At 36.4% G+C, this 19,903-nt stretch overlaps 1 protein-coding gene across 2 annotated transcripts in view; it reads left to right on the top strand.

The window, feature by feature from the left end:
- The first annotated feature begins 2,817 nt into the window (after window positions 1-2,817).
- SHPRH (SNF2 histone linker PHD RING helicase) overlaps window positions 2,818-19,903 on the top strand; it is a 74,983-nt gene continuing 57,897 nt past the window's right edge. Inside the window, exons 1-8 of one of the 2 annotated variants that reach the window (XM_068984895.1) lie at window positions 2,818-3,456; window positions 8,807-8,936; window positions 10,947-11,165; window positions 13,875-13,953; window positions 14,606-14,756; window positions 16,145-16,253; window positions 16,701-16,957; window positions 18,692-19,351. In XM_068984895.1, coding sequence (XP_068840996.1) covers window positions 2,818-3,456; window positions 8,807-8,936; window positions 10,947-11,165; window positions 13,875-13,953; window positions 14,606-14,756; window positions 16,145-16,253; window positions 16,701-16,957; window positions 18,692-19,351 — 2,244 coding nt within the window. Of the gene's footprint in view, window positions 3,457-8,806; window positions 8,937-10,946; window positions 11,166-13,874; window positions 13,954-14,605; window positions 14,757-16,144; window positions 16,254-16,700; window positions 16,958-18,691; window positions 19,352-19,903 lie in introns of those variants that run through there. The other variant, XM_068984896.1, reaches the window with a different exon arrangement.

The raw sequence follows: 19,903 nt of genomic DNA, 5'->3' as shown, positions 1-19,903 counted from the left end.
AAGCTATTAATAGTTTTTAATTCACTTCTATACCTGCTCTTTGTTTTTACCTTTTAAATCAGTTTTATTAAGATAAACTACATACAATAAAATACAACAATTTTATATATACAATTTGATGAATTTTGACAAATGTATAAAATCATGTGATCACCTGTGGAACATTTCTTTTACCCCAAAGGTTTCCCTTCTGCTCCTTTGCTGTCAGTCACACCTCTTACCACTTCCTGACCTCTGGAAACCATAATCTGCTTTCTAACACTAGATTCTTTCTTTCTCTAGAATTTCATATAAATGGAATCAGGCACTATATAGTCTTTGACATCTGGCTTCCTTCACTTAGTATAAATGTGTTAAAAATTCATCCGTGTTATATGTATCAATAGTTAGTTTATTATGAGTAGCATTCTGTTTGTTTATCCATTCATCAGGTGCTGAACATTTGGGTTGTTTCCATGTTTAGGCATTTATTAACAAAATTGGTATTAACAAATTCAAGTTTAGGTTTTTTATGATTCTGTGTTTTTTATTTCTCTTAGGTAAACACCTGTGAGTGGGATTAATAGGCTGTGCAGAAAGTATATATTTAATTTGTAAGAAGTTGACAAACTTTTCCTATTGTAATGTTTGAGAATTCAGTTTTAGTTATTCTGTGTCGTCGGCCTTTAACATTTTAACTGTTCTACTAGATATGTAGTTTCTCATTGTGATTTATGAGTTGAATTTGCAATGCCTGAATGACTGACATGGGACTTCCCTGGTGGCTCAGATGGTAAGGCATCTGCCTACAACACAGGAGACCCGGGTTCGATCCCTGGGTCAGGAAGATCCCCTGGAGAAGGAAATGGCAACCCACTCCAGTACTCTTGCCTGGAAAATCCCATGGATGGAGGAGCCTGGTAAGCTATAGTCCATGGGGTTGCAAAGAGTCAGACACGACTGAGCAATTTCACTAAATGACTGACAATGGTAAGGATATTTTCATGTGTTTAGTTGGCACTTAGAGATCATCTTTTGTGAAATGACCATTCAGCAATTTTGTCAATTTTTTAAATAAGGTTTTTCTTAAATTGGTTTGCAAGAGTTATGTATATATTTCACATACAAATCTTTCATCAGATCTCTGTACTATTTTCTCTTTTTATGAAGACTTGACAGTTTTAAGAATAAGAAGTTTACAACTTTGTTTAAAGTTAATTATCTTTTAAAGGAGTATAAAAACAAAAGAAAAAGAATATTAATATTTTTACAGATATTTTCATTCATAATGCTTTTTTTCTTTGTGTAGGTCCAAATTTCCATCTAATATCATTTCCCTCTCCCTTGAGTACTTCATTTAACATTTCTTGTGCTGTGAGTCTCCACTTTAGGTTCCACCACCAGGTCCCACCACTACCAGCCCCACCACTAAACATGGCAGCCCCCTTGGTGATGCTCTCATCTCTTGTGCTAATACATTCACACTGTCACTTAGCTTTCCATTCTGATCCCTTCTGTGTCATTCTTTACGAAGCCCTCCAAGTTTCTGGACAGCTGAGCTGTCTCATCGTTTTATATTATCTTAGACAGGGCTAGATTGGGGGCAGAATAATTGAGAATGGGTTGTTAGCAGGGGTAGAGGAGTGTAGACTGCTCTGTGTGCTGAGTTTGTCTTCACAAAACCAAAACGCAGCTTGATGTTTGTACTGAATTAAATACCATGGTTTGATCTCCACTACTTTTATATCCTCTCCTCAGATACGGGATGGTGTTGAATACTTACTGGGGACTTATCCAGTACCTGGCTGGATTTTATTTAAAAAATGAGATTACTGAGAATATATATTAAACTGCACTTGAAGCCAAATTTTATTTATACATTCCTGTCTCTTTTTTTTCAGCTACATGCTTGGAATACATTGAATTAGGCACCAGCCATCATTGTGACTTTATGATTTAACTTCTCTGAGTTCTATGTTATGTATAGGAATTGGCTTTCTTTTTGGGAAAAGGGAAAGGCTACGAACTCCAGTATTCTTGCCTGGAGAACCATGGACTGTATAGTCCATGGGGTCACAAAGAGTTGGACATGACTAAGTGACTTTAAATATATATATATAGTTTAGTGCCTGCCTTATATAGGCTACTTTCAACTTAATTGAAAAAGCTTTCTTTTCTTTTTTTCCCTATATTTTAAAATTCTTTTCTTTTACTGTCTCTGCCTTATTTCCCCTCATTGCTGTCACCATCTTATTTCTTGTACAGCTATCCTCTTATTCTGTTTATCAGCTAATTCATAAAAAGAAATACATTTCCATATTTTCATATTCCTCTTTTGAAAAAAAATATATTTTTAGAGATTTTTAAGCTATGTCAGAGTCAAGTGAACCCTTTGGAATTATAAAGCAAAATTAAATCCTGTAATGATTATATGGGTTTAAGTGTTACTAAAAGTTTTCAAACTAAAAGTTTTCAAAGCATTTCCAGAATATTTGAGAGATTTACCCATCATGCATTCAAAAATCATTATACATATTTTTAGAATTTATTTTAAACAAAAATTTGTCTATATTAAATTTCTCTAAAAAGACCGTTCAGATCATTAGGATTTGTGTGATACAAGATATTATAGTCAATGTGTTCCATACCTGTATTTAACTTATTAAAAACAATTATCCATTGCTTTATGTATCTCTTTAAAGATGTCATGTTATGTGTGGGATTATTATTCTATGTTGAATTGCTCATCTGGGAATATTTTAATACTCAAATCCTCTCTTGGAATGTCTGCTGTTGTGTTTTTCTTCTAGGGTTCACATTTACCAAGAGAACTTGAGGATGAGCAGCCGACGGAAACGTGCTCCCCCAGTGAGGGTAGATGAGGAAAAGCAACAGCAGCTTTGCTGGAATATGCATGAGGACAGAAGGAATGAACCTCTCACCTTAACCGATGACGAGCAGTCCTGCCCAGGTTTGGACCCCTCTCCTGCTCACCGCATCATCGTAGATGACAGTCTACAGGAAGAAGTGGCTCATAGAGAAAAGAAGAGATGTTCCAAAGCCGTGAGCATCTCAAAATCAGTTGATAAAGAAGAGACTGGTGGTGTTTTTTCCCCTTTGTCTGTAAAGCTGAATATTGTAATTTCTCCCTATCACTTTGATAATTCTTGGAAAGCATTTCTAGGAGAATTCACTCTTCAGCTTCTTCCTGAACAGTGTTTAATTCAAAATTTTTCTGAAAAGAGTTTTACACTAATGAGTCCCGAGTTGAGCAATCAGTTCCTGATCTATGTTCATTCAGGATGTGAAAATGTAGAGAAAAAAGAAAGAGGACTCAATGAGCCAGTCAGTATCTGTGACAAGGGAATTCAAGTGGAGTCGTCCTTCAGCAGTGAAATGTTACAAGATTTGGGATGGCTGCAAAAGAAGAAAAGAATAAAACTTTACCAGAAACCAGAAGAAAATAACATTATCAAGGTATCAATTTATGTGGTGTCCTTTAAGGTTCTTCTGCATTGGATACCCTATTTTGAAATTAACTTAGAAGGAAGCCCTGTAAAGCCAGCGATAAGCATTTCATTATTAAGTGTCAAAGTACACTTCATTGGGGGCATTCAATAACTATAAAAATATATATATTTTATATATCATAGCCAGTCATTTCCAGGCTGTACTTCTTTGGGATCTTCCTGATTCACCGTTTCCAGCTCTACTCTCAGTGACTTCTTTTGATCTTCATTATCTCTTTCCCTTCCAGTAGCAATCCTTTAGTCGTTGCCTTTTCACTTCTTTCATCTCCTTTGTCTCTGGGCTGGTATGATATGAATGCAAATGCAGTTCTAGTCTATTTTCAGTTCAGTTCAGTTCAGTCACTCAGTTGTGTCCAGCTCTTCGCAACCTGATGAATCGCAGCACACCAGGCCTCCCTGTCCATCACCAGCTCCCGGAGTTTACTCAGACTCATATCCATCAAGTTGGTGATGCCATCCAGCCATCTCATCCTCTGTTGTCCCCTTCTCCTCCTGCCCCAAATCCCTCCCAGCATCAGGGTCTTTTCTAATGAGTCAACTCTTTGCATGAGGTGGCCAAAGTATTGGAGTTACAGCTTTAGCATCAGTCCTTCCAAAGAAATCCCAGGGCTGATCTCCTTCAGAATGGACTGGTTGGATTTCCTTGCAGTCCAAGGGACTCTCAAGAGTCTTCTCCAACACCACAGTTCAGAAGCATCAATTCTTCGGCGCTCAGCTTTTTTCACAGTCCAACTCTCACCTCCATACATGACTGCAGGAAAAACCATAGCCTTGACTAGGCGGACCTTGGTTGGCAAAGTAATGTCTCTGCTTTTTAATATGCTGTCTAGGTTGGTCATAACTTTCCTTCCAAGGAGTAAGTGTCTTTTAATTTCATGGTGCAATCACCATCTGCAGGGATTTTGGAGCCCCAAAAAATTAAGTCTGACACTGTTTCCACTGTTTCCCCATCTGTTTCCCATGAGGTTATAGAACCAGATGCCATGATCTTCGTTTTCTGAATGTTGAGCTTTAAGCCAGCTTTTTCACTCTTTCATTTTCAACAAGATGCTTTTTATTTCCTCTTCACTTTCTGCCATAAGAGTGGTGTCATCTGCATATCTGAGGTTATTGAGATTTCTCCCTGCAATCTTGATTCCAGCTTGTGCTTCTTCCAGCCCACCATTTCTCATGATGTACTCTGCCTATAAGTTAAATAAGCAGGGTGACAATATACAGCCTTGACTTACTCCTTTTCCTGTTTGGAACCAGTCTGTTGTTCCATGTCCACTTCTAACTGTTGCTTCCTGACCTGCATACAGGTTTCTCAAGAGGCAGGTCAGGTGGTCTGGTATTCCCATCTCTTTCAGAATTTTCCACAGTTTCTTGTGATCCACACAGTCAAAGTCTTTGGCATAGTCAAAAGCAGAAATAGATATTTTTTTTGGAACTCTCTTGCTTTTTCCATGATCCAGCGAATGTTGGCAATTTGATCTCTAGTTCCTCTGCCTTTTCTAAAACCAGCTTGAACATCTGGAAGTTCACTGTTCATGTACTGCTGAAGCCTGGCTTGCAGAATTTTGAGCATTACTTTACTAGCATGTGAGATGAGTTCAAATGTGCGGTAGTTTGAGCATTGTTTGGCATTGCCTTTCTTTGGGATTGGAATGAAAACTGACCTTTTCCAGTCCTGTGGCCACTGCTGAGTTTTCCAAATTTGCTGGCATATTGAGTGCAGCACTTTCACAGCATCATCTTTCAGGATTTGTAACAGCTCCACTGGAATTCCATCACCTCCACTAGCTTTGTTCATGGTGATGCTTTCTAAGTCCCACTTGACTTCACATTCCAGGATGTCTGGCTCTAGGTGAGTGATCACACCATCGTGATTATCTGGGTCTTGAAGATCCTTTTTGTACAGTTCTGTGTATTCTCGCCACCTCTTCTTAATGTCTTCTGCTTCTGTTAGGTCCATACCATTTCTCTCCTTTATCGAGCCCATCTTTGCATGAAATGTTCCCTTGGTATCTCTCATTTTCTTAAAGAGATCTCTAGTCTTTCCCATTCTGTTGTTTTCCTCTATCTCTGCATTGATCGCTGAAGAAGGCTTTCTTATCTCTCCCTGCTATTCTTCGGAACTCTACATTCAGATGCATATATATTTCCTTTTCTCCTTTGCTTTTTGCTTCTCTTCTTTTCACAGCTATTTGTAAGGCCTCCTCAGACAGCCATTTTGCTTTTGTGCATTTCTTTTCCATGGGGATGGTCTTGATCCCTGTCTCCTGTACAATGCCATGAACCTCTGTCCATAGTTCATCAGGCACTCTATCTATCAGATCTAGGCCCTTAAATCTATTTCTCACTTCCACTGTATAATCATAAGGGATTTGATTTAGGTCATGCCTGAATGGTCTAGTGGTTTTGCCCACTTTCTTCAATTTCAGTCTGAATTTGGCAATAAGGAGTTCAGGATCTGAGCCACAGTCAGCTCCCGGTCTTGTTTTTGCTGACTGTGTAGAGCTTCTCCATCTTTGGCTGCAAAGAATATAATCAATCTGATTTCAGTATTGACCATCTGGTGATGTCCATGTATAGAGTCTTCTGTTGTGTTGTTGGAAGAGGGTGTTTGCTATGACCAGTGCTTTCTCTTGGCAAAACTCTTATTAGCCTTTGCCCTGCTTCATTCCGTATTCCAAGGCCAAATTAGCCTGCTACTCCAGGTGTTTCTTGACTTCCTACTTTTGCATTCCAGTCCCCTATAATGAAAAGGACATCTTTCTTGGGTGTTAGTTCTAAAAGGTCTTGTAGGTCTTCATAGAACCGTTCAACTTCAGCTTCTTCAGCATTACTGTTGGGGCCTAGGTTTGGATTACCGTGATATTGAATGGTTTGCCTTGGAAACAAACAGAGATCATTCTGTCGTTTTTGAGATTGCATCCAAGTACTGCATTCCGGATTCTTGTTGACCATGATGGCTACTCCATTTCTTCTAAGGGATTCCTGCCCATAGTAGTAGATATAATGGTTATCTGAGTTAAATTCACCCATTCCAGTCCATTTTAGTTCGCTGATTCCTAGAATGTCACCATTCATTCTTGCCATCTCCTGTTTGACCACTTCCAATTTGCCTTGATTCAGGGACCTAACATTCCAGGTTCCTATGCAATATTGCTCTTTACAGCATCCGACCTTTCTTCTATCACTAGTCACATCCACAGCTGGGTATTGTTTTTGCTTTGTCTCCATCCCTTCATTCTTTCTGGAGTTATTTCTCCACTGGTCTCCAGTAGCATATTGGGCACCTACCAACCTGGAGAGTTCCTGTTTCAATATCCTACCATTTTGCCTTTTCATACTGTTCATGGGGTTCTCAAAGCAAGAATACTGAAGTGGATTGCCATCCCCTTCTCCAGTGGACCACGTTCTAGTCTATTTATGCCTACGGAATTAACTATAATCTGGCATATAAGTCTCTCCTTTGATAGACCTTTGTCTCCTCCAGCTTTATCTGTCTCCCTCTCAACTCTTTATCACTCTGCTTTTTATTCTGTCCCAGAAACTACAGATTGATTTGTTTCCTGCATACACCCTGATGTCTTTCTGCATCTGTGCTTTCACTCTCATACTTCCCTCTGCCTGGGTTGTTGCTCCCTCATCCCTCAAAACTCCTGGTCATTCCTCAATGTGCAGCTCAGGGTTTACTTCATCTGGGGAGATCTTTTCTTAAACTCCATGCACGGTGTTATGTGCTCTTCCCCCATAATACCTGACGCACATGCTTATTTTTGCCTTGATCGCTTGTAGTGTACTTATCTTCACGACTGAATAGAATACCAAATACTAAACAGATTTTCAGCAAATGGCTGAATAAATTTATGATTCATTTCAGGCTCTACTATTCACTAGCCAAGTAACTTTTTGTGACTCTTTTAAAGACTCTAATTTCAGCTTTTTTCCATATGACATGTAAATAATATTCATTTTACCTCGTACAACTGTGCTGAAAATCAGGGGAGGTAATGTAAGTAAATGTACTTCAAACTGTAAAGAAGTTAATATGTCTTCATGCTAATACTTGACATATACTTGGATATACTTGACTCAATACGTGGAATTCTAAAATGTTAAATTCACTTTTGTTCAGTTGAAAACATCACACGTGTGTTATACATTTCTCACACTGAAAAGCAGTTATATCAATAGCCCTATTTATAGCTTCAGAATTGACTGAGGAAAGGAGAAATTTTAGAAGCGTTAGATTGTAATTCTTCCCTGTACAGTCAAACTCTGCAACCTAGCATCCCCTCTCTGGTGACTGTGAGTGCCATAAATTGTGGCTCAAGTTAAAAACAGATTTAAGAATTAGTGGTTTGTATGCCTGTGTTCTGTCCACTTCTCACCCACATCAAGTCTTGATCTCTTCTGTCTTCCCTAATCCCTACTTTTATAAATATTTAAACACTTACTGCTGCAATACCAGGGCATCTCTAAGCAAACACAGAGCAGAATATAAATAATAATGAAAAGTATTCTTTGCCACTTATTCCAGTTTAATGCTTACTGAATTTTGTTCTTTACTGAAAGAATGTGAGACTCTCAGTGATCATGGAATCAGTCCCAGCATAATACAGGGAAATGAAGGAAACTATGCTTGTTGATTATCTACCATTAGGAACTTTTAAAATTATACTAAGTGGGCTATCTCATATAGTTGTCTCTCCATTTTGCAAATGACAACATTTGGGTTAAAATCAATCATTTTGTGTGTTCTTTTAGCTCTTAAATATCAATGCCAGTATTAAAATTCAAGTATTTTGACTGGAAAGCTTTATACTACATTGTTTCACCAAAGTCAAGCTGTACAGCTTTAATCAGGGCCTATTTTCCTGAACATTTTAGTGTTTGATCTAGTAATAGGGATTAGTAAAACCTATCTGTGTTTAAGAATCTTCTTGAGGAATCTGTATTTTTAACCAGTGTCACTGATTATTCTGATGATCATCTAGCTGGGAAATCATTGATTTGGTAGGTAGAATTGGCGTTCTCATCACAGTCTCACAGGTTTGGTTCCAGTTAGGGAAATATTTTTTTCTGGCTACTTCAGTTGTGCATCATACATAGTAAGCACTGCATTTGCAAAATAAATTTGTTATTGAAAGTGGAAATATATGAGATTTGGTAGGTATATATTTAGAGTTTGTGGGGTAAATACTCTGAATACCTTTAAAACTAATGGTGTTAAAAATGTGTTTCTTATATGGTCATAAGAAATGGTGTAGTACAGTCAAAACTTTCTAATGTTGATTAATTATTTGTAGGTTGGAATTTATCTTTTGGAAGCTGGCCTGGCAAAACCAGATTTTCTGAGTGATGCAAGTTCAAGAATGAAAAAGTTCAATCAACTCATGAAGAGAGTGATGGAAAAGCTATACAATTTTATTATTCCAGGTAATTTTTAAAGTAAACTTTAAAATTGCTGCTACTGAAGAGCTGTGGATTTCTCCCAAATCCTGTATATAACAACCAGAAAAACAGCTAATAAAACCATAATAAAATTGAACAACCAACATAAAATTGCTGTATGACAAAGTTATACTTATCTTAAATGCCCCCACTACTATACTTTTTGTCTTTTTCTTTTTTTTTGCTTAATAATATGCTTAGCTTATAGTGTGTACTCAAGAAATGTTGATAGCATCACTAGGCAGAATATAAAGGGATCTGAGCTGATTGGAATTTTTGCATTATTGCTGTGTTGTTGTTTTTTTTTTATTTTGTTATGGCCGGAGATTCTTGGCCGGCCTTTGCTCCACCTCTCCTTTGCAGTCTGACAAATAATCTCAAGAGCCTGCTTCCCATAAAGACCAGTTAACTTTGCTACTGTTTCTTGGCAAGAAGTTGCATCCTTGGTCAGGACTGCAGTTTCAGAGTTGTCTGCCATTGGTTCCCAAGGGAGAGTGTGGATGGCTTGCTGCAGCCCATCAGCACGACTGGAAAAACGGCTCAGATTCTCCAAGTCCTGCTCATGGTGGGTCAGCCTTATTTCTGGTGCAAATCAGAACAGTTTTATACTGGGATATCTGGGAAATCAGTTTCTAAGCTTGGTTATTGAGTTGTTTTTCTGCAGTACATTCTTTGCGAAGCTTCATAATACTAATAATAGTAAATCATTTGCATGCTAAAGACATAAAAAAAGAAAATCACTGGTTTCAGAATTGGAAGGAATGCTTTCAAGTACATCTAGAACTTTTTCAGAGTTATGATAAGAGTCCATTATTCTGCCTTTTAAAAATAATACAACTGGAACTTTTCAAAGGAAAACTTCAAATTTAATTACTAATAATATGCACCTACACTAACAGAAATAGCCAAGCATGTAACTACACATTTATTGTAAACTTTTGAAAATCTTAAAAGGATATAATTTTTATTGAAAAAAGTTAATTGTGTATTTTGTGGTACAGTCTCTATTTTAAGGCTTGTGAGGTATGTCCTACAAATGTGTGTAAGCCTGTTTGAAACCATTCAGTAATCATTGGCAACAGGGGCCTTGCAAATTTTTCAAGAGTTTGAGGGGGTTTTTTTTTCCACATCGTAGGCATGGCATGACTGAGCGACTTCACTTTCACTTTTCACTTTCATGCATTGGAGAAGGAAATGGCAACCCACTCCAGTGTTCTTGCCTGGAGAATCCCAGGGACAGAGGAGCCTGGTGGGCAGCAGTCTATGGGATCGCACAGAGTCGGACACAACTGAAGAGATGCGGCAGCAGCAGGCATGAATCTTTTTCCACAGGGCAGTTGTGCCCAACAAATGAATCTGAAATTCTTATGGATTTGTATTGGTGGCATAAGCCCTTAGTCTCCTAATTGGCCACTGCTGCTGTTACCAAATACCTATCCTTTTTTAGCATAAGAAATAGAATGGGAAACTTTGTCTTATTAGATATAGGAAAATTGTCTGCCTGTGGATTTTTTTAATGTTGTAAAAGTAAAATAAATTACTCTTTTACAAACTGCAATAGATACTCACATTCAGTTCCTCAGAGGCTTATTAAACATCTACGATGGGCATAGCACATGCTGGCTGCTCTGAGGGGCCATAAAAACAAAAGACAGCCTTTGCTCTCAAAAAGCGTTACAGTTCAGTGGGGAAGGGATGAATGCGCACAAACGATTATACTATGAGAAAGACTACAATGTATTGTTATATCCAGTGTATAAGAGTGTTGCATAATACAGAGGAGAGTATTCTGATCAGGGAAAACATAACGTCATGAAAAAAGTATCAATTACATTATCTTGAAGGGTGGAAGCATAGATTTTTGGTCAGTCAAAAGGCACACTAAGCAAAGCCCCAGAGTCGGGAGAGTATATGGTATGTTCTGGGAATAAGAATTGCTTATAATTATAAATGTAGATCTTGTTGTTCTGAGTACACTTGTTCTTGGATATACAGATGTGTTGGAAGAGGATGAGGAAGGTTCCGATAGTGAGCCAGAGGGACAAGACATTGATGAACTCTATCACTTTGTGAAGCAGACACATCAGCAAGAAACTCGGTCCATCCAAGTGGATGTCCAGCATCCTGCACTGACTCCTGTGTTGAGACCATACCAAAGAGAGGCTGTCAACTGGATGCTACAACAGGAGCATTTCAAAAGCACCCCTGCTAGTGGCAAGTATAAGATACTTAAAGAAAGGCAAATTGATCAGAGTAATTAGATGAGAGAGTTAGCGTGGAGGAAATCGGTCAGTAAACAAATTATATTGAAAGCATGGGAGAGAATGGGTGTGTTACTGTGAACAAAATTATTTTCTAAGACATCCTTCAAAATTGACACCTAGAGAAATTCATTTATGAGTTCCCTCATCTGTAAAAGTTTGAACTGATTTTTCCAACCAGAGTAAAGCCTGCCTTGATAGAATTTTTAAAAACCAAGAAATTTTTTTTACATGCCTCTCCAACTAAGAATTGCTTTTGTAACCTGATCAGATGGAAATTGTGCTAATATGTGAAAGAAACTGTACAATTTAATCATGAATGTTAGGAACAGAAAGCACGTTTATAAAAGTGGGAGACTAACGTGACTAATCTGCATTTCCTCGTTATACTTATTTTCTTTACTCCACAAAATAAATAGTGAAATGTCATCTAGTAAGTGTTTTTATAAAAGTAGTCAATTTATGGGAATCATCTGTGTCACTGCTTTATCATTGTCTTTAAAGGGTTGGGCACTAGATGAGATTTTTACATGACCCTAGGAAGTGAAGTGCTAACCATTTCTCCTTTTTCCTATATAGATTTATTTTAATTAGTGATGAATAACTCTTCCATATTTCTCCCACTTTTTTATCCAACAAACTTTTTTAAACTTTTTATTTTGGAACTATCAGTTCATAGCCAATATTATTTCTTACTCTTGCTTCTCCCATATTCTGAATTATTTTGAAGTAGTAATGCCTCATGAAGAAGGAAATGGCAACCTGTTCCAGTATTCTTGCCTGGAAAACCCCATGGACATAGGAGCCTGGTGGTACAGTCCATGGGGTCGCAAAGAGTCAGACACAACTGAGTGACTGGATAGCAACAATAATCCCACATATCATTTCATCTGTTAATATTTCAGTTTATTTCATTAAAAGATACAGGTTCTTTTAAACAAATATATATATATATATAATGAATTTTGAAACCCCAAAATTTCTCAATATCACTGTCTCTCTTCCTTCCTAACCCCCTTTCTATTTCTCTCTCTTTAGTTTGTTCAAATCTGAAACCAAGTAACATCCATATAGTATTGGAATTACTTGGTGTCTCTTAAGTTTCTTTTAGTCCATAGGTTTTATTTCCTCTTCTATTTTTTTCTTATATTTGTTGAAGAAATTTTATAGTTCTATAGAATTTCCTACAGGTTATTTTTTTCTCTAAAATAAAATAATTTTTTTTAACTAAGGAATTTTATTAAGGTGTAACATATACAGTAAATGCATAGATCTTAAGGGCACAGTTTGTTAAGTTTGGATAAATCTCTGCATCTATGTAACTAGCAATTCAGTTAAGACATAGAACCAGACTTTCCCAAAAGTAGACACTGGCCACCCATGCCTCTTTAAACTTGAAATGTGACTGTCCAAATTATGTGGTGTAAGTTTAAAATACACACTAGATTTCCAATAGTACCAAAAGAAAAGAATGTGAAATATCTCACTACTACTTTTTACATTGATTACATATTGAAGTGATAATATTGTATTTGATTGTTAGACAAAAATATTAAAATTAATTTTACCTGTTTCTTTTAATATTTGTATCATACAGTGCTGACATAAAATATTTCCATCACCCAGCACTTTCCATCATTGCCTAGTCAGTTTTCCTACTTCAGTCCCTTCAGGAGGCAACCACTGTCATCATAAATTAGTTTTGTCTGTTTTTGAAACAGACAGTGATAAAATGTGTCCACTCAGGCGGAGGGAGTTGCCTTCTTTCAACATAATGTTTTTGAGGTTCATCCATGCTGCATGTATCAATAATTCATTGTTTTTTGTCCCCAGGCTAGATTTTGTTGATTAAATCACATGTGTCATTTAGTGGTTTTTCGGTTCTCTGTGGTTCCCATAAATTAAAACTTTCTATCTTTTAATTTTTTTCATTTTAAAAAACCTGTATGTCTGTATTCCTACTTCGTCTATTAATCACTGAAGAAGGTAACAAAAAATGACTAACCATTTCTGGAAGTAGAGACATACTTACAACTTAGCAGTTGGTTTAAACAGCTTAAAATATTGGGAAGGGATAGTGGAAGATGCTGGTTGACACAGACTCAGTACTTCATTGCTGTAGTTTTAGATTTTTTTTTTTCCTCCGTTAAGCCTTTCCTCTACTCAGACCCATATGAAAGGTTAGATCTGATATAAGTTAATGTATTAGCCCAGTGTAATTTATTTGTGAAGTTATTTAACGATATAAGGTAACTTCTTTAAGCATGTATAAAAGACAAGCTGCTTTCATTTATTCGGTAAGCCTTGATATGTATTGGTTTTCTTTTCCTGTTAATCCTCTATACTAGTATAATTTGTACATTTTGCTATACTTTGCATAATTAAAATATAATTAAGTTAAATTATAAAGTTTCCAATAAAATATAATTGCAAGTATAATTTGCTTTAGTTTTTCTGTCTTATCACTTGCTTCTATGGAAAATAATTGTACGCTAAACAAAGGAAGCAAAAGAATAATATCTGAAGAATGAGAGCGGGGTCCTGGCCTTTTACCCACATGTATGTGTCTTCCCAGGGTATCCTGACTGTTGGCTTACTTTTATTTTAATGTGATTATCTGGCAGAACAGAAAATAAACAGAAAATGGTTTATTTTTCTTTAGAAAATGCCTTACACTTTCTATGGCGAGAAATTGTTACATCTGAAGGTTTGAAACTCTACTACAATCCATATACAGGCTGGTAAGGCAAAACTTTGCTTATGTGCTTGATATTGAAAACAAATACTATGAAAACCTATATGAGACTGATGGCATATGTCTTCAGCCTTGGCAGTACCTCAGAAAGGCATACTAAATTAAAGTCTCACTAGACAGTTTTATAGATAGGATAGACATGGAATTAATAGCACTTGTAATTTTTTGGTAGATAAATGCAGTAGGATAGACTTAAGATGTGTATTTATTGATATTTAAAGAGATAATATTTTTAAGTAAAAATATCACCTTATTAGGAGCCAGTTCATTAAACTTGTTAATTTTATTATAAAAGAGTTCTAGGAATCATTAAATATGATTATTGAATCAGTAGTTATTGCCATTTTTATTCACAGATTCATAAAGGTTACAGAAGGTAGACATGCTTCCCTTTATTTATGGGAGAAAAAAAATTGATGATAGTACCCATTCTGTTTCTGCACACTTAAGTTGTCAGCTCAGGCAGTTTTTTTAGTCTCACAGTTGTTCTATTCATGATCTAGAGTCTATAATTGTTGCAACTGAAAGTAGAGTTTTAAAAAGCTTAAGACTTTAATGCATTTCTCCCAGTTCTCTTTAGGAACAGTACGACTTATATTTGCATTCCTATGATGTGTTTTTCTTGTATTTTCCTTTAGCATCATTCGTGAGTACCCAAGTGCTGGACCACAGTTGCTTGGTGGGATCTTAGCAGATGAGATGGGTCTTGGAAAGACAGTGGAGGTTTTGGCTCTGATTCTGACACATACTCGACAAGATGTCAAACAAGATGCTCTCACTCTTCCTGAGGTAGGAGGAGTACTGCAGGGCTTGGGAAAGCAGAGCATATGTTCTCCAGAAAGCATCATATGTTGAACATTTGGTTGGCACTTAAGTCAACACTTTCAGTTTATTCTGCAGTTTATGATTTGTATTAGTTGTTAACTTCACATAGGCACAAAAAATGGGATATTTGTGACCTGGCGAAGTTTTTAAAAGTGATATTGGCCAACCAGGAAGGGGATAGGTATGCTGTTATTTATCAAGCTTCCTTCTAGTTGGCAGAGAAATTCTCTTAGGAAAGTTTGATTACTTCCTCAAATGTTTTGTCACTTCTTCTGATCTCCATATTACTGCTACATATTTTTGAGAGCTATTTTTCAAAAATTGTGCAAAGCTCAGATATGTAAATCTTGGGGTCAAATAATTAGAACTTTGTTAAAGGGTAAATAGCTTAGTAAGTAGATTTCTCAATGAAATGAACAAATGAAACAAATAAAACTTCTCAATAAATAAAGTCTTTATTCTAAAATGTATGTGTGTTAGTCGCTCAGTCATTTCTAACTCTTTGCAACCTCAGGGATTGTAGCCCCCCAGGCTTCTCTATCCATGAGATTCTCCAGGCAAAAACAGTGGAGTGGGTAGCCATTCTCTTCTCCAGAGGATCTTCCCGACCCAGAGATTGAACCTGGGTCTCCTGCATTGCAGGTGGATTTCTTTACCATCTGAGCCCCTTGGGAAACCCTCTAAAACGTATAGTTGTGTTTAAATATATACATTTTAGAGTTTATAAGAAAAAAAACTTCACTGAGACTCATAGCTTATAGCTTATATTTTCAGATAATGAAATCGTCAATTAGCACATTAAATCCTGCTGAAATGAAGCCACTAGTTAAAGACATAACCTTAATTACCTGTAGGGTCCACCATGCTTTCAACCTTAGCGGTTATATGATCTTTTGATAGGGTAAAGTTTGCAAAATTATCCTTTCAGATTTGAGTAAGGGATAGAGTAGGGAATGTCTGTTTCCTTTGTAGAAAAATGAGTTGACATGTACAGTTTTAACTATCAGTAACTTCCTTTTGAGGGTTTTTTTCTCATTAGCTGTGTTAATTTTAACTTATTTTGATTACTATTACAAATTCAGTGGGTTAATACAATTTTAAACAAGCCTTAAAACATATTAATTTCAGAAGTTTCACACTTTAATATGCATAATTTTTTAAAATGATGGCTAGCTGTTAACTCTGAAATAAAAAATAAGGTTTATATGTGTGAATAACTTATTTAGCCCTTTCTTTCATAATTTGTTACAATTCTTTTGTATCTCCTTAATAGAAGGAGGGTTAATTTTGTGAAGCAACTCAGAATACTGAAAGCAAAACACTGTGTAACTGCTAAACGTTGTTTTTATCAGGGAGAAGTGGTAAATTATTTCATTCCATCACATTATTCTGGCGGAAATGTAAAAAAGACAGAAACCCAGAATATGGAATTTGAACCAAAAGAAAAAGTTCAATGCCCCCGTAAGTATGAAATCTCTTAAAGATAACAGCCTTTGCAGTGATATTTGTTCTAATTCTTATAATCTTTAATAGAAATATCTTATAATTGTTATAAATAATTGTTTTTACAGTTGTTTATACTTTGCATAAAAGTTTGGTTACAAGGCATATTATCTTAACAAAACTAAAGATTTATTCTTTGGTTTGATTTGATCCAGATAATTTGTTGCTTAATTCGTAGATTAGCAAATTAATGTAATTCTTCTTAAATTATTTTCATTACTGTAATTTACTTCTTAATTGAGATAAGCTCATTACATATTCTTCAAAATGATGATATACAGACAGCATGTCTTTAATAAATCTTTATTTTTTACTTGGTTCTTAATGCACATTAAGATTAACTGAGTTTTATTTTCTTTTCACTTTAATTGTTTTGACTGAGTTAGCATATCCTTTTGCATTTAGCTACACGTGTGATGATCCTGACAGCTGTTAAAGAAATGAATGGAAAAAAAGGAGTTTCTATTCTTTCCATCTACAAGTATGTCAGTTCTATCTATAGATATGATGTTCAGCGGAACAGGAGTCTTCTGAAACGGATGCTCAAATGTTTAATTTTTGAAGGCCTTGTGAAACAGATCAAAGGCCATGGTTTTTCTGGTACTTTTACATTGGGGAAGAATTACAAAGAAGAGGACATATATGATAAAACGAGAAAGCAGGTAACAGCATTTATCAAGTAGTTATATGTGATGCTTTACAAAGTAAGTTGACAGATCCCACCTGTCTAAAGCTCTTAGAGCCAGATGATAAAAAAGAAACATTAGGAAAAGCACTAATGGCTATGACTTCTGTTTTCTACTTTCTGAATAAAAGTTCCATCAGAGTAGAAACTAAAAATAAGTATTAATTGAGTGGATTATGCAGTTAGTTTGTAAAGCATAATATAGGTTAAAATAAGATTTCTTCACCCTCATGCTATTGTCAGCACTCAAAAAGCACGTTCCATACTTTAAAAATGTTAATATATGACATCTGCATAACTCTTTACATACGATTTGAATCTTTTATATACGTTCTCATTTTCCCTTGTCATCACCTTTTAAAATATTTACATTTTGTTATAAAACTTCTCTTCTGGGCCAATACTACAACTTGCTTTTAAGAAAATAGTTAAAAATTTGTGAATATAAATCAAGAAAAGACTGATGACAACAATTCAGAATGTGGAGTTACTAGCTTAGCTACTGTGAAAGAAATTGCAGACCAAAAAGTTCTCTTCCAAGAGTAGTGAGTCTCCAGCATTTTCTCCCCAGCCAGGTTAGAATACTGCAATGAACTTCTGTGCCTTTAATAATCCTTCTGCTACCAAAAAAGGAAAATCTCCTTCAGTTAATGCCAATCGTTCCATGTTAATGTCATTCATTCCTCTGTTCGCCCTAGACTGTGACATCACTTCTAGGAAGGTGCAGCTGACATCTGCCTCCCCAGCACAGCCCCTGTCTGTGGTATAACCCCCTTATGCAATCCTGTAGCATCATTTTAAAGAGGCTTGCTCAGTTGTGTCCTACTCTTTTGCAACACCATGAATTGTAGCCCACCAGGCTTCTCTGTCCATAGGATTCCCCAGGCAAGAATACTGGAGTGGGTTGCCTTTCACTGTTCTCTCTTTTCCTACAGACTCCTTTGAGACCAGGAGCTAAATATGCCTCATACTTATATCCCCAGCACCTAACATGTTGCCTGGCACAGAATTGGCATTCAATAAATAATTGTAAAGAGGGTACACCAATAGAAAGGAGAAAGAAGGAATTTATTTGTTTATTGTAGTAACTAGTAGATTAATTTTTACTTTAGTTAAAAGCTATATTTTAATACTTGATATTTGTATAATTTCCCCTGTTGTTGTTTAGTCACTAAGTCATGTCCAACTCTTTTGTGACCCCATGAACTGTAGCCCATGGACTGGCCCCTGTGTCCATGGGATTTCCCAGGCAAGAATACTGGAGTGGGTTGCCATTTCCTTCTCCAGGGGATCTTTACAGCCCGGGGATTCAACCCCATATCTCCTGCACTACCGGTGGATTCTTTACCGCTGAGCCACCAGGGAAGCCCATAATTGCCCTAGTTTGTATTATAAACTACCAGTCTTTTATTGATTTAGACAGACCGTAAATTATAAGAGGTTGATAGCAAAATTAGTAGCTCCCTTTATTTCTAAGTTTGGTCCTTCCAAATATTAATTAAACAACAGTAGAGTTTTCTTTTCCTTTTGGGCCTACAGGGAGAGGGGTTCATAGAGCAATTTGAAAATCACTGATCAGGAGTGATTCTCCTCAGGGAAAGAGTAACGAAGACTGACTACGAGATTTTTATGTAAAGCATATGAAGTTGGGTGTTTAATTTTAGCTATGTCACTCCATTGAAATAAATTAAATAAATAATGTTTTTCATAGGCAGTGGGGAGTCCAAGGAAAACTCAGAAAGAATCCAGAAAATCAGGAAACAAGGACACAGACTCTGAATATTTGCCATCAAACACCTCTGATGATGATGATGATCCTTACTATTATTACTGCAAGCCCAGGAGAAATCGTAGTAAATGGAGGAAGAAACCCGTTCCGTCCACGAAAAGGGAAAAAAGCCAGCTGAACATCAGTCTCAACCCGCAAGATCACTGTCCACCTACTGGTAACTCTGAAATTACTGATGTTACTACATCTGAAAGTACATGTGTCTTTGAAGTCAATCAAGAACATTCAGCAAAGGACCAAGCTGAATCTCTAAATCCTGTTGGTGATGACATGCCACATTCTAATATCATGGGTCCCTATAATTCTTCCACTTATCGCTTTGAGTGCATATGTGGTGAACTTGACCAGGTAGACTGTAAGCCTCGTGTTCAGTGCCTGAAATGCCACTTGTGGCAACATGCAAAATGTGTGAATTATGAAGAGAAGAATCTGAAGATTAAACCTTTCTACTGCCCCCACTGCCTTGTTGCAATGGAGCCAGTATCTACAAGAGCAACTCTGATCATCTCCCCCAGTTCCATCTGTCATCAGTGGGTGGATGAAATCAACAGGCATGTGAGGTCATCATCTCTTCGAGTCTTGGTAAGACAGTTCGGACTCTTTAAAGGGATAGGAAAATATAAGTGTTTGCTTATGATAATTTTTATAATCTTTGTCACCTTGTTATTATCCCCAAAATTAACTTAATGAGATAATAATATTAAGTCAGAACTCAAAGAGGAAATTGAGAATAAGAAAAAGTACAGTAGACTGCTTATTCTTTTCTGACATCAGAAGTTAAAGCACTGTGAGTGGAAAGTTATGAAAGTTTTTGAAAAAGTCCTTAATCATATAAAGGAAAACATCTTTGTATTCAGAAAGAAATGCAGTTCAAAGGCAGCATTGTTTAATAGTTATCTGTTTGTATGATCCTGTATCTTTTAGCTCCAGAATCTTCCTCTGAAGCCTCAGTTACCCCTTCTGTAAAATAAGAATTTACTCATTCAACAAGTGAACACCTATTGTGTGCCAGAAATTGTGCTAAGTTCTAAAAATTGTACCCCCACACACTTTTTGTGAAGATTAAATGATTTGATAAAGTGCTGGCACATAGTGAGTGTTCATTTAATGTTATTGTTCACTACTGTTAGTATT

This window comes from Capricornis sumatraensis, chromosome 13 (genome assembly GCF_032405125.1).
Source record: "Capricornis sumatraensis isolate serow.1 chromosome 13, serow.2, whole genome shotgun sequence".
NCBI lineage: Eukaryota > Metazoa > Chordata > Mammalia > Artiodactyla > Bovidae > Capricornis > Capricornis sumatraensis.
Note: the sequence above shows the minus strand (reverse complement) of the source record. Positions and strands in the feature narration are given on the sequence as shown.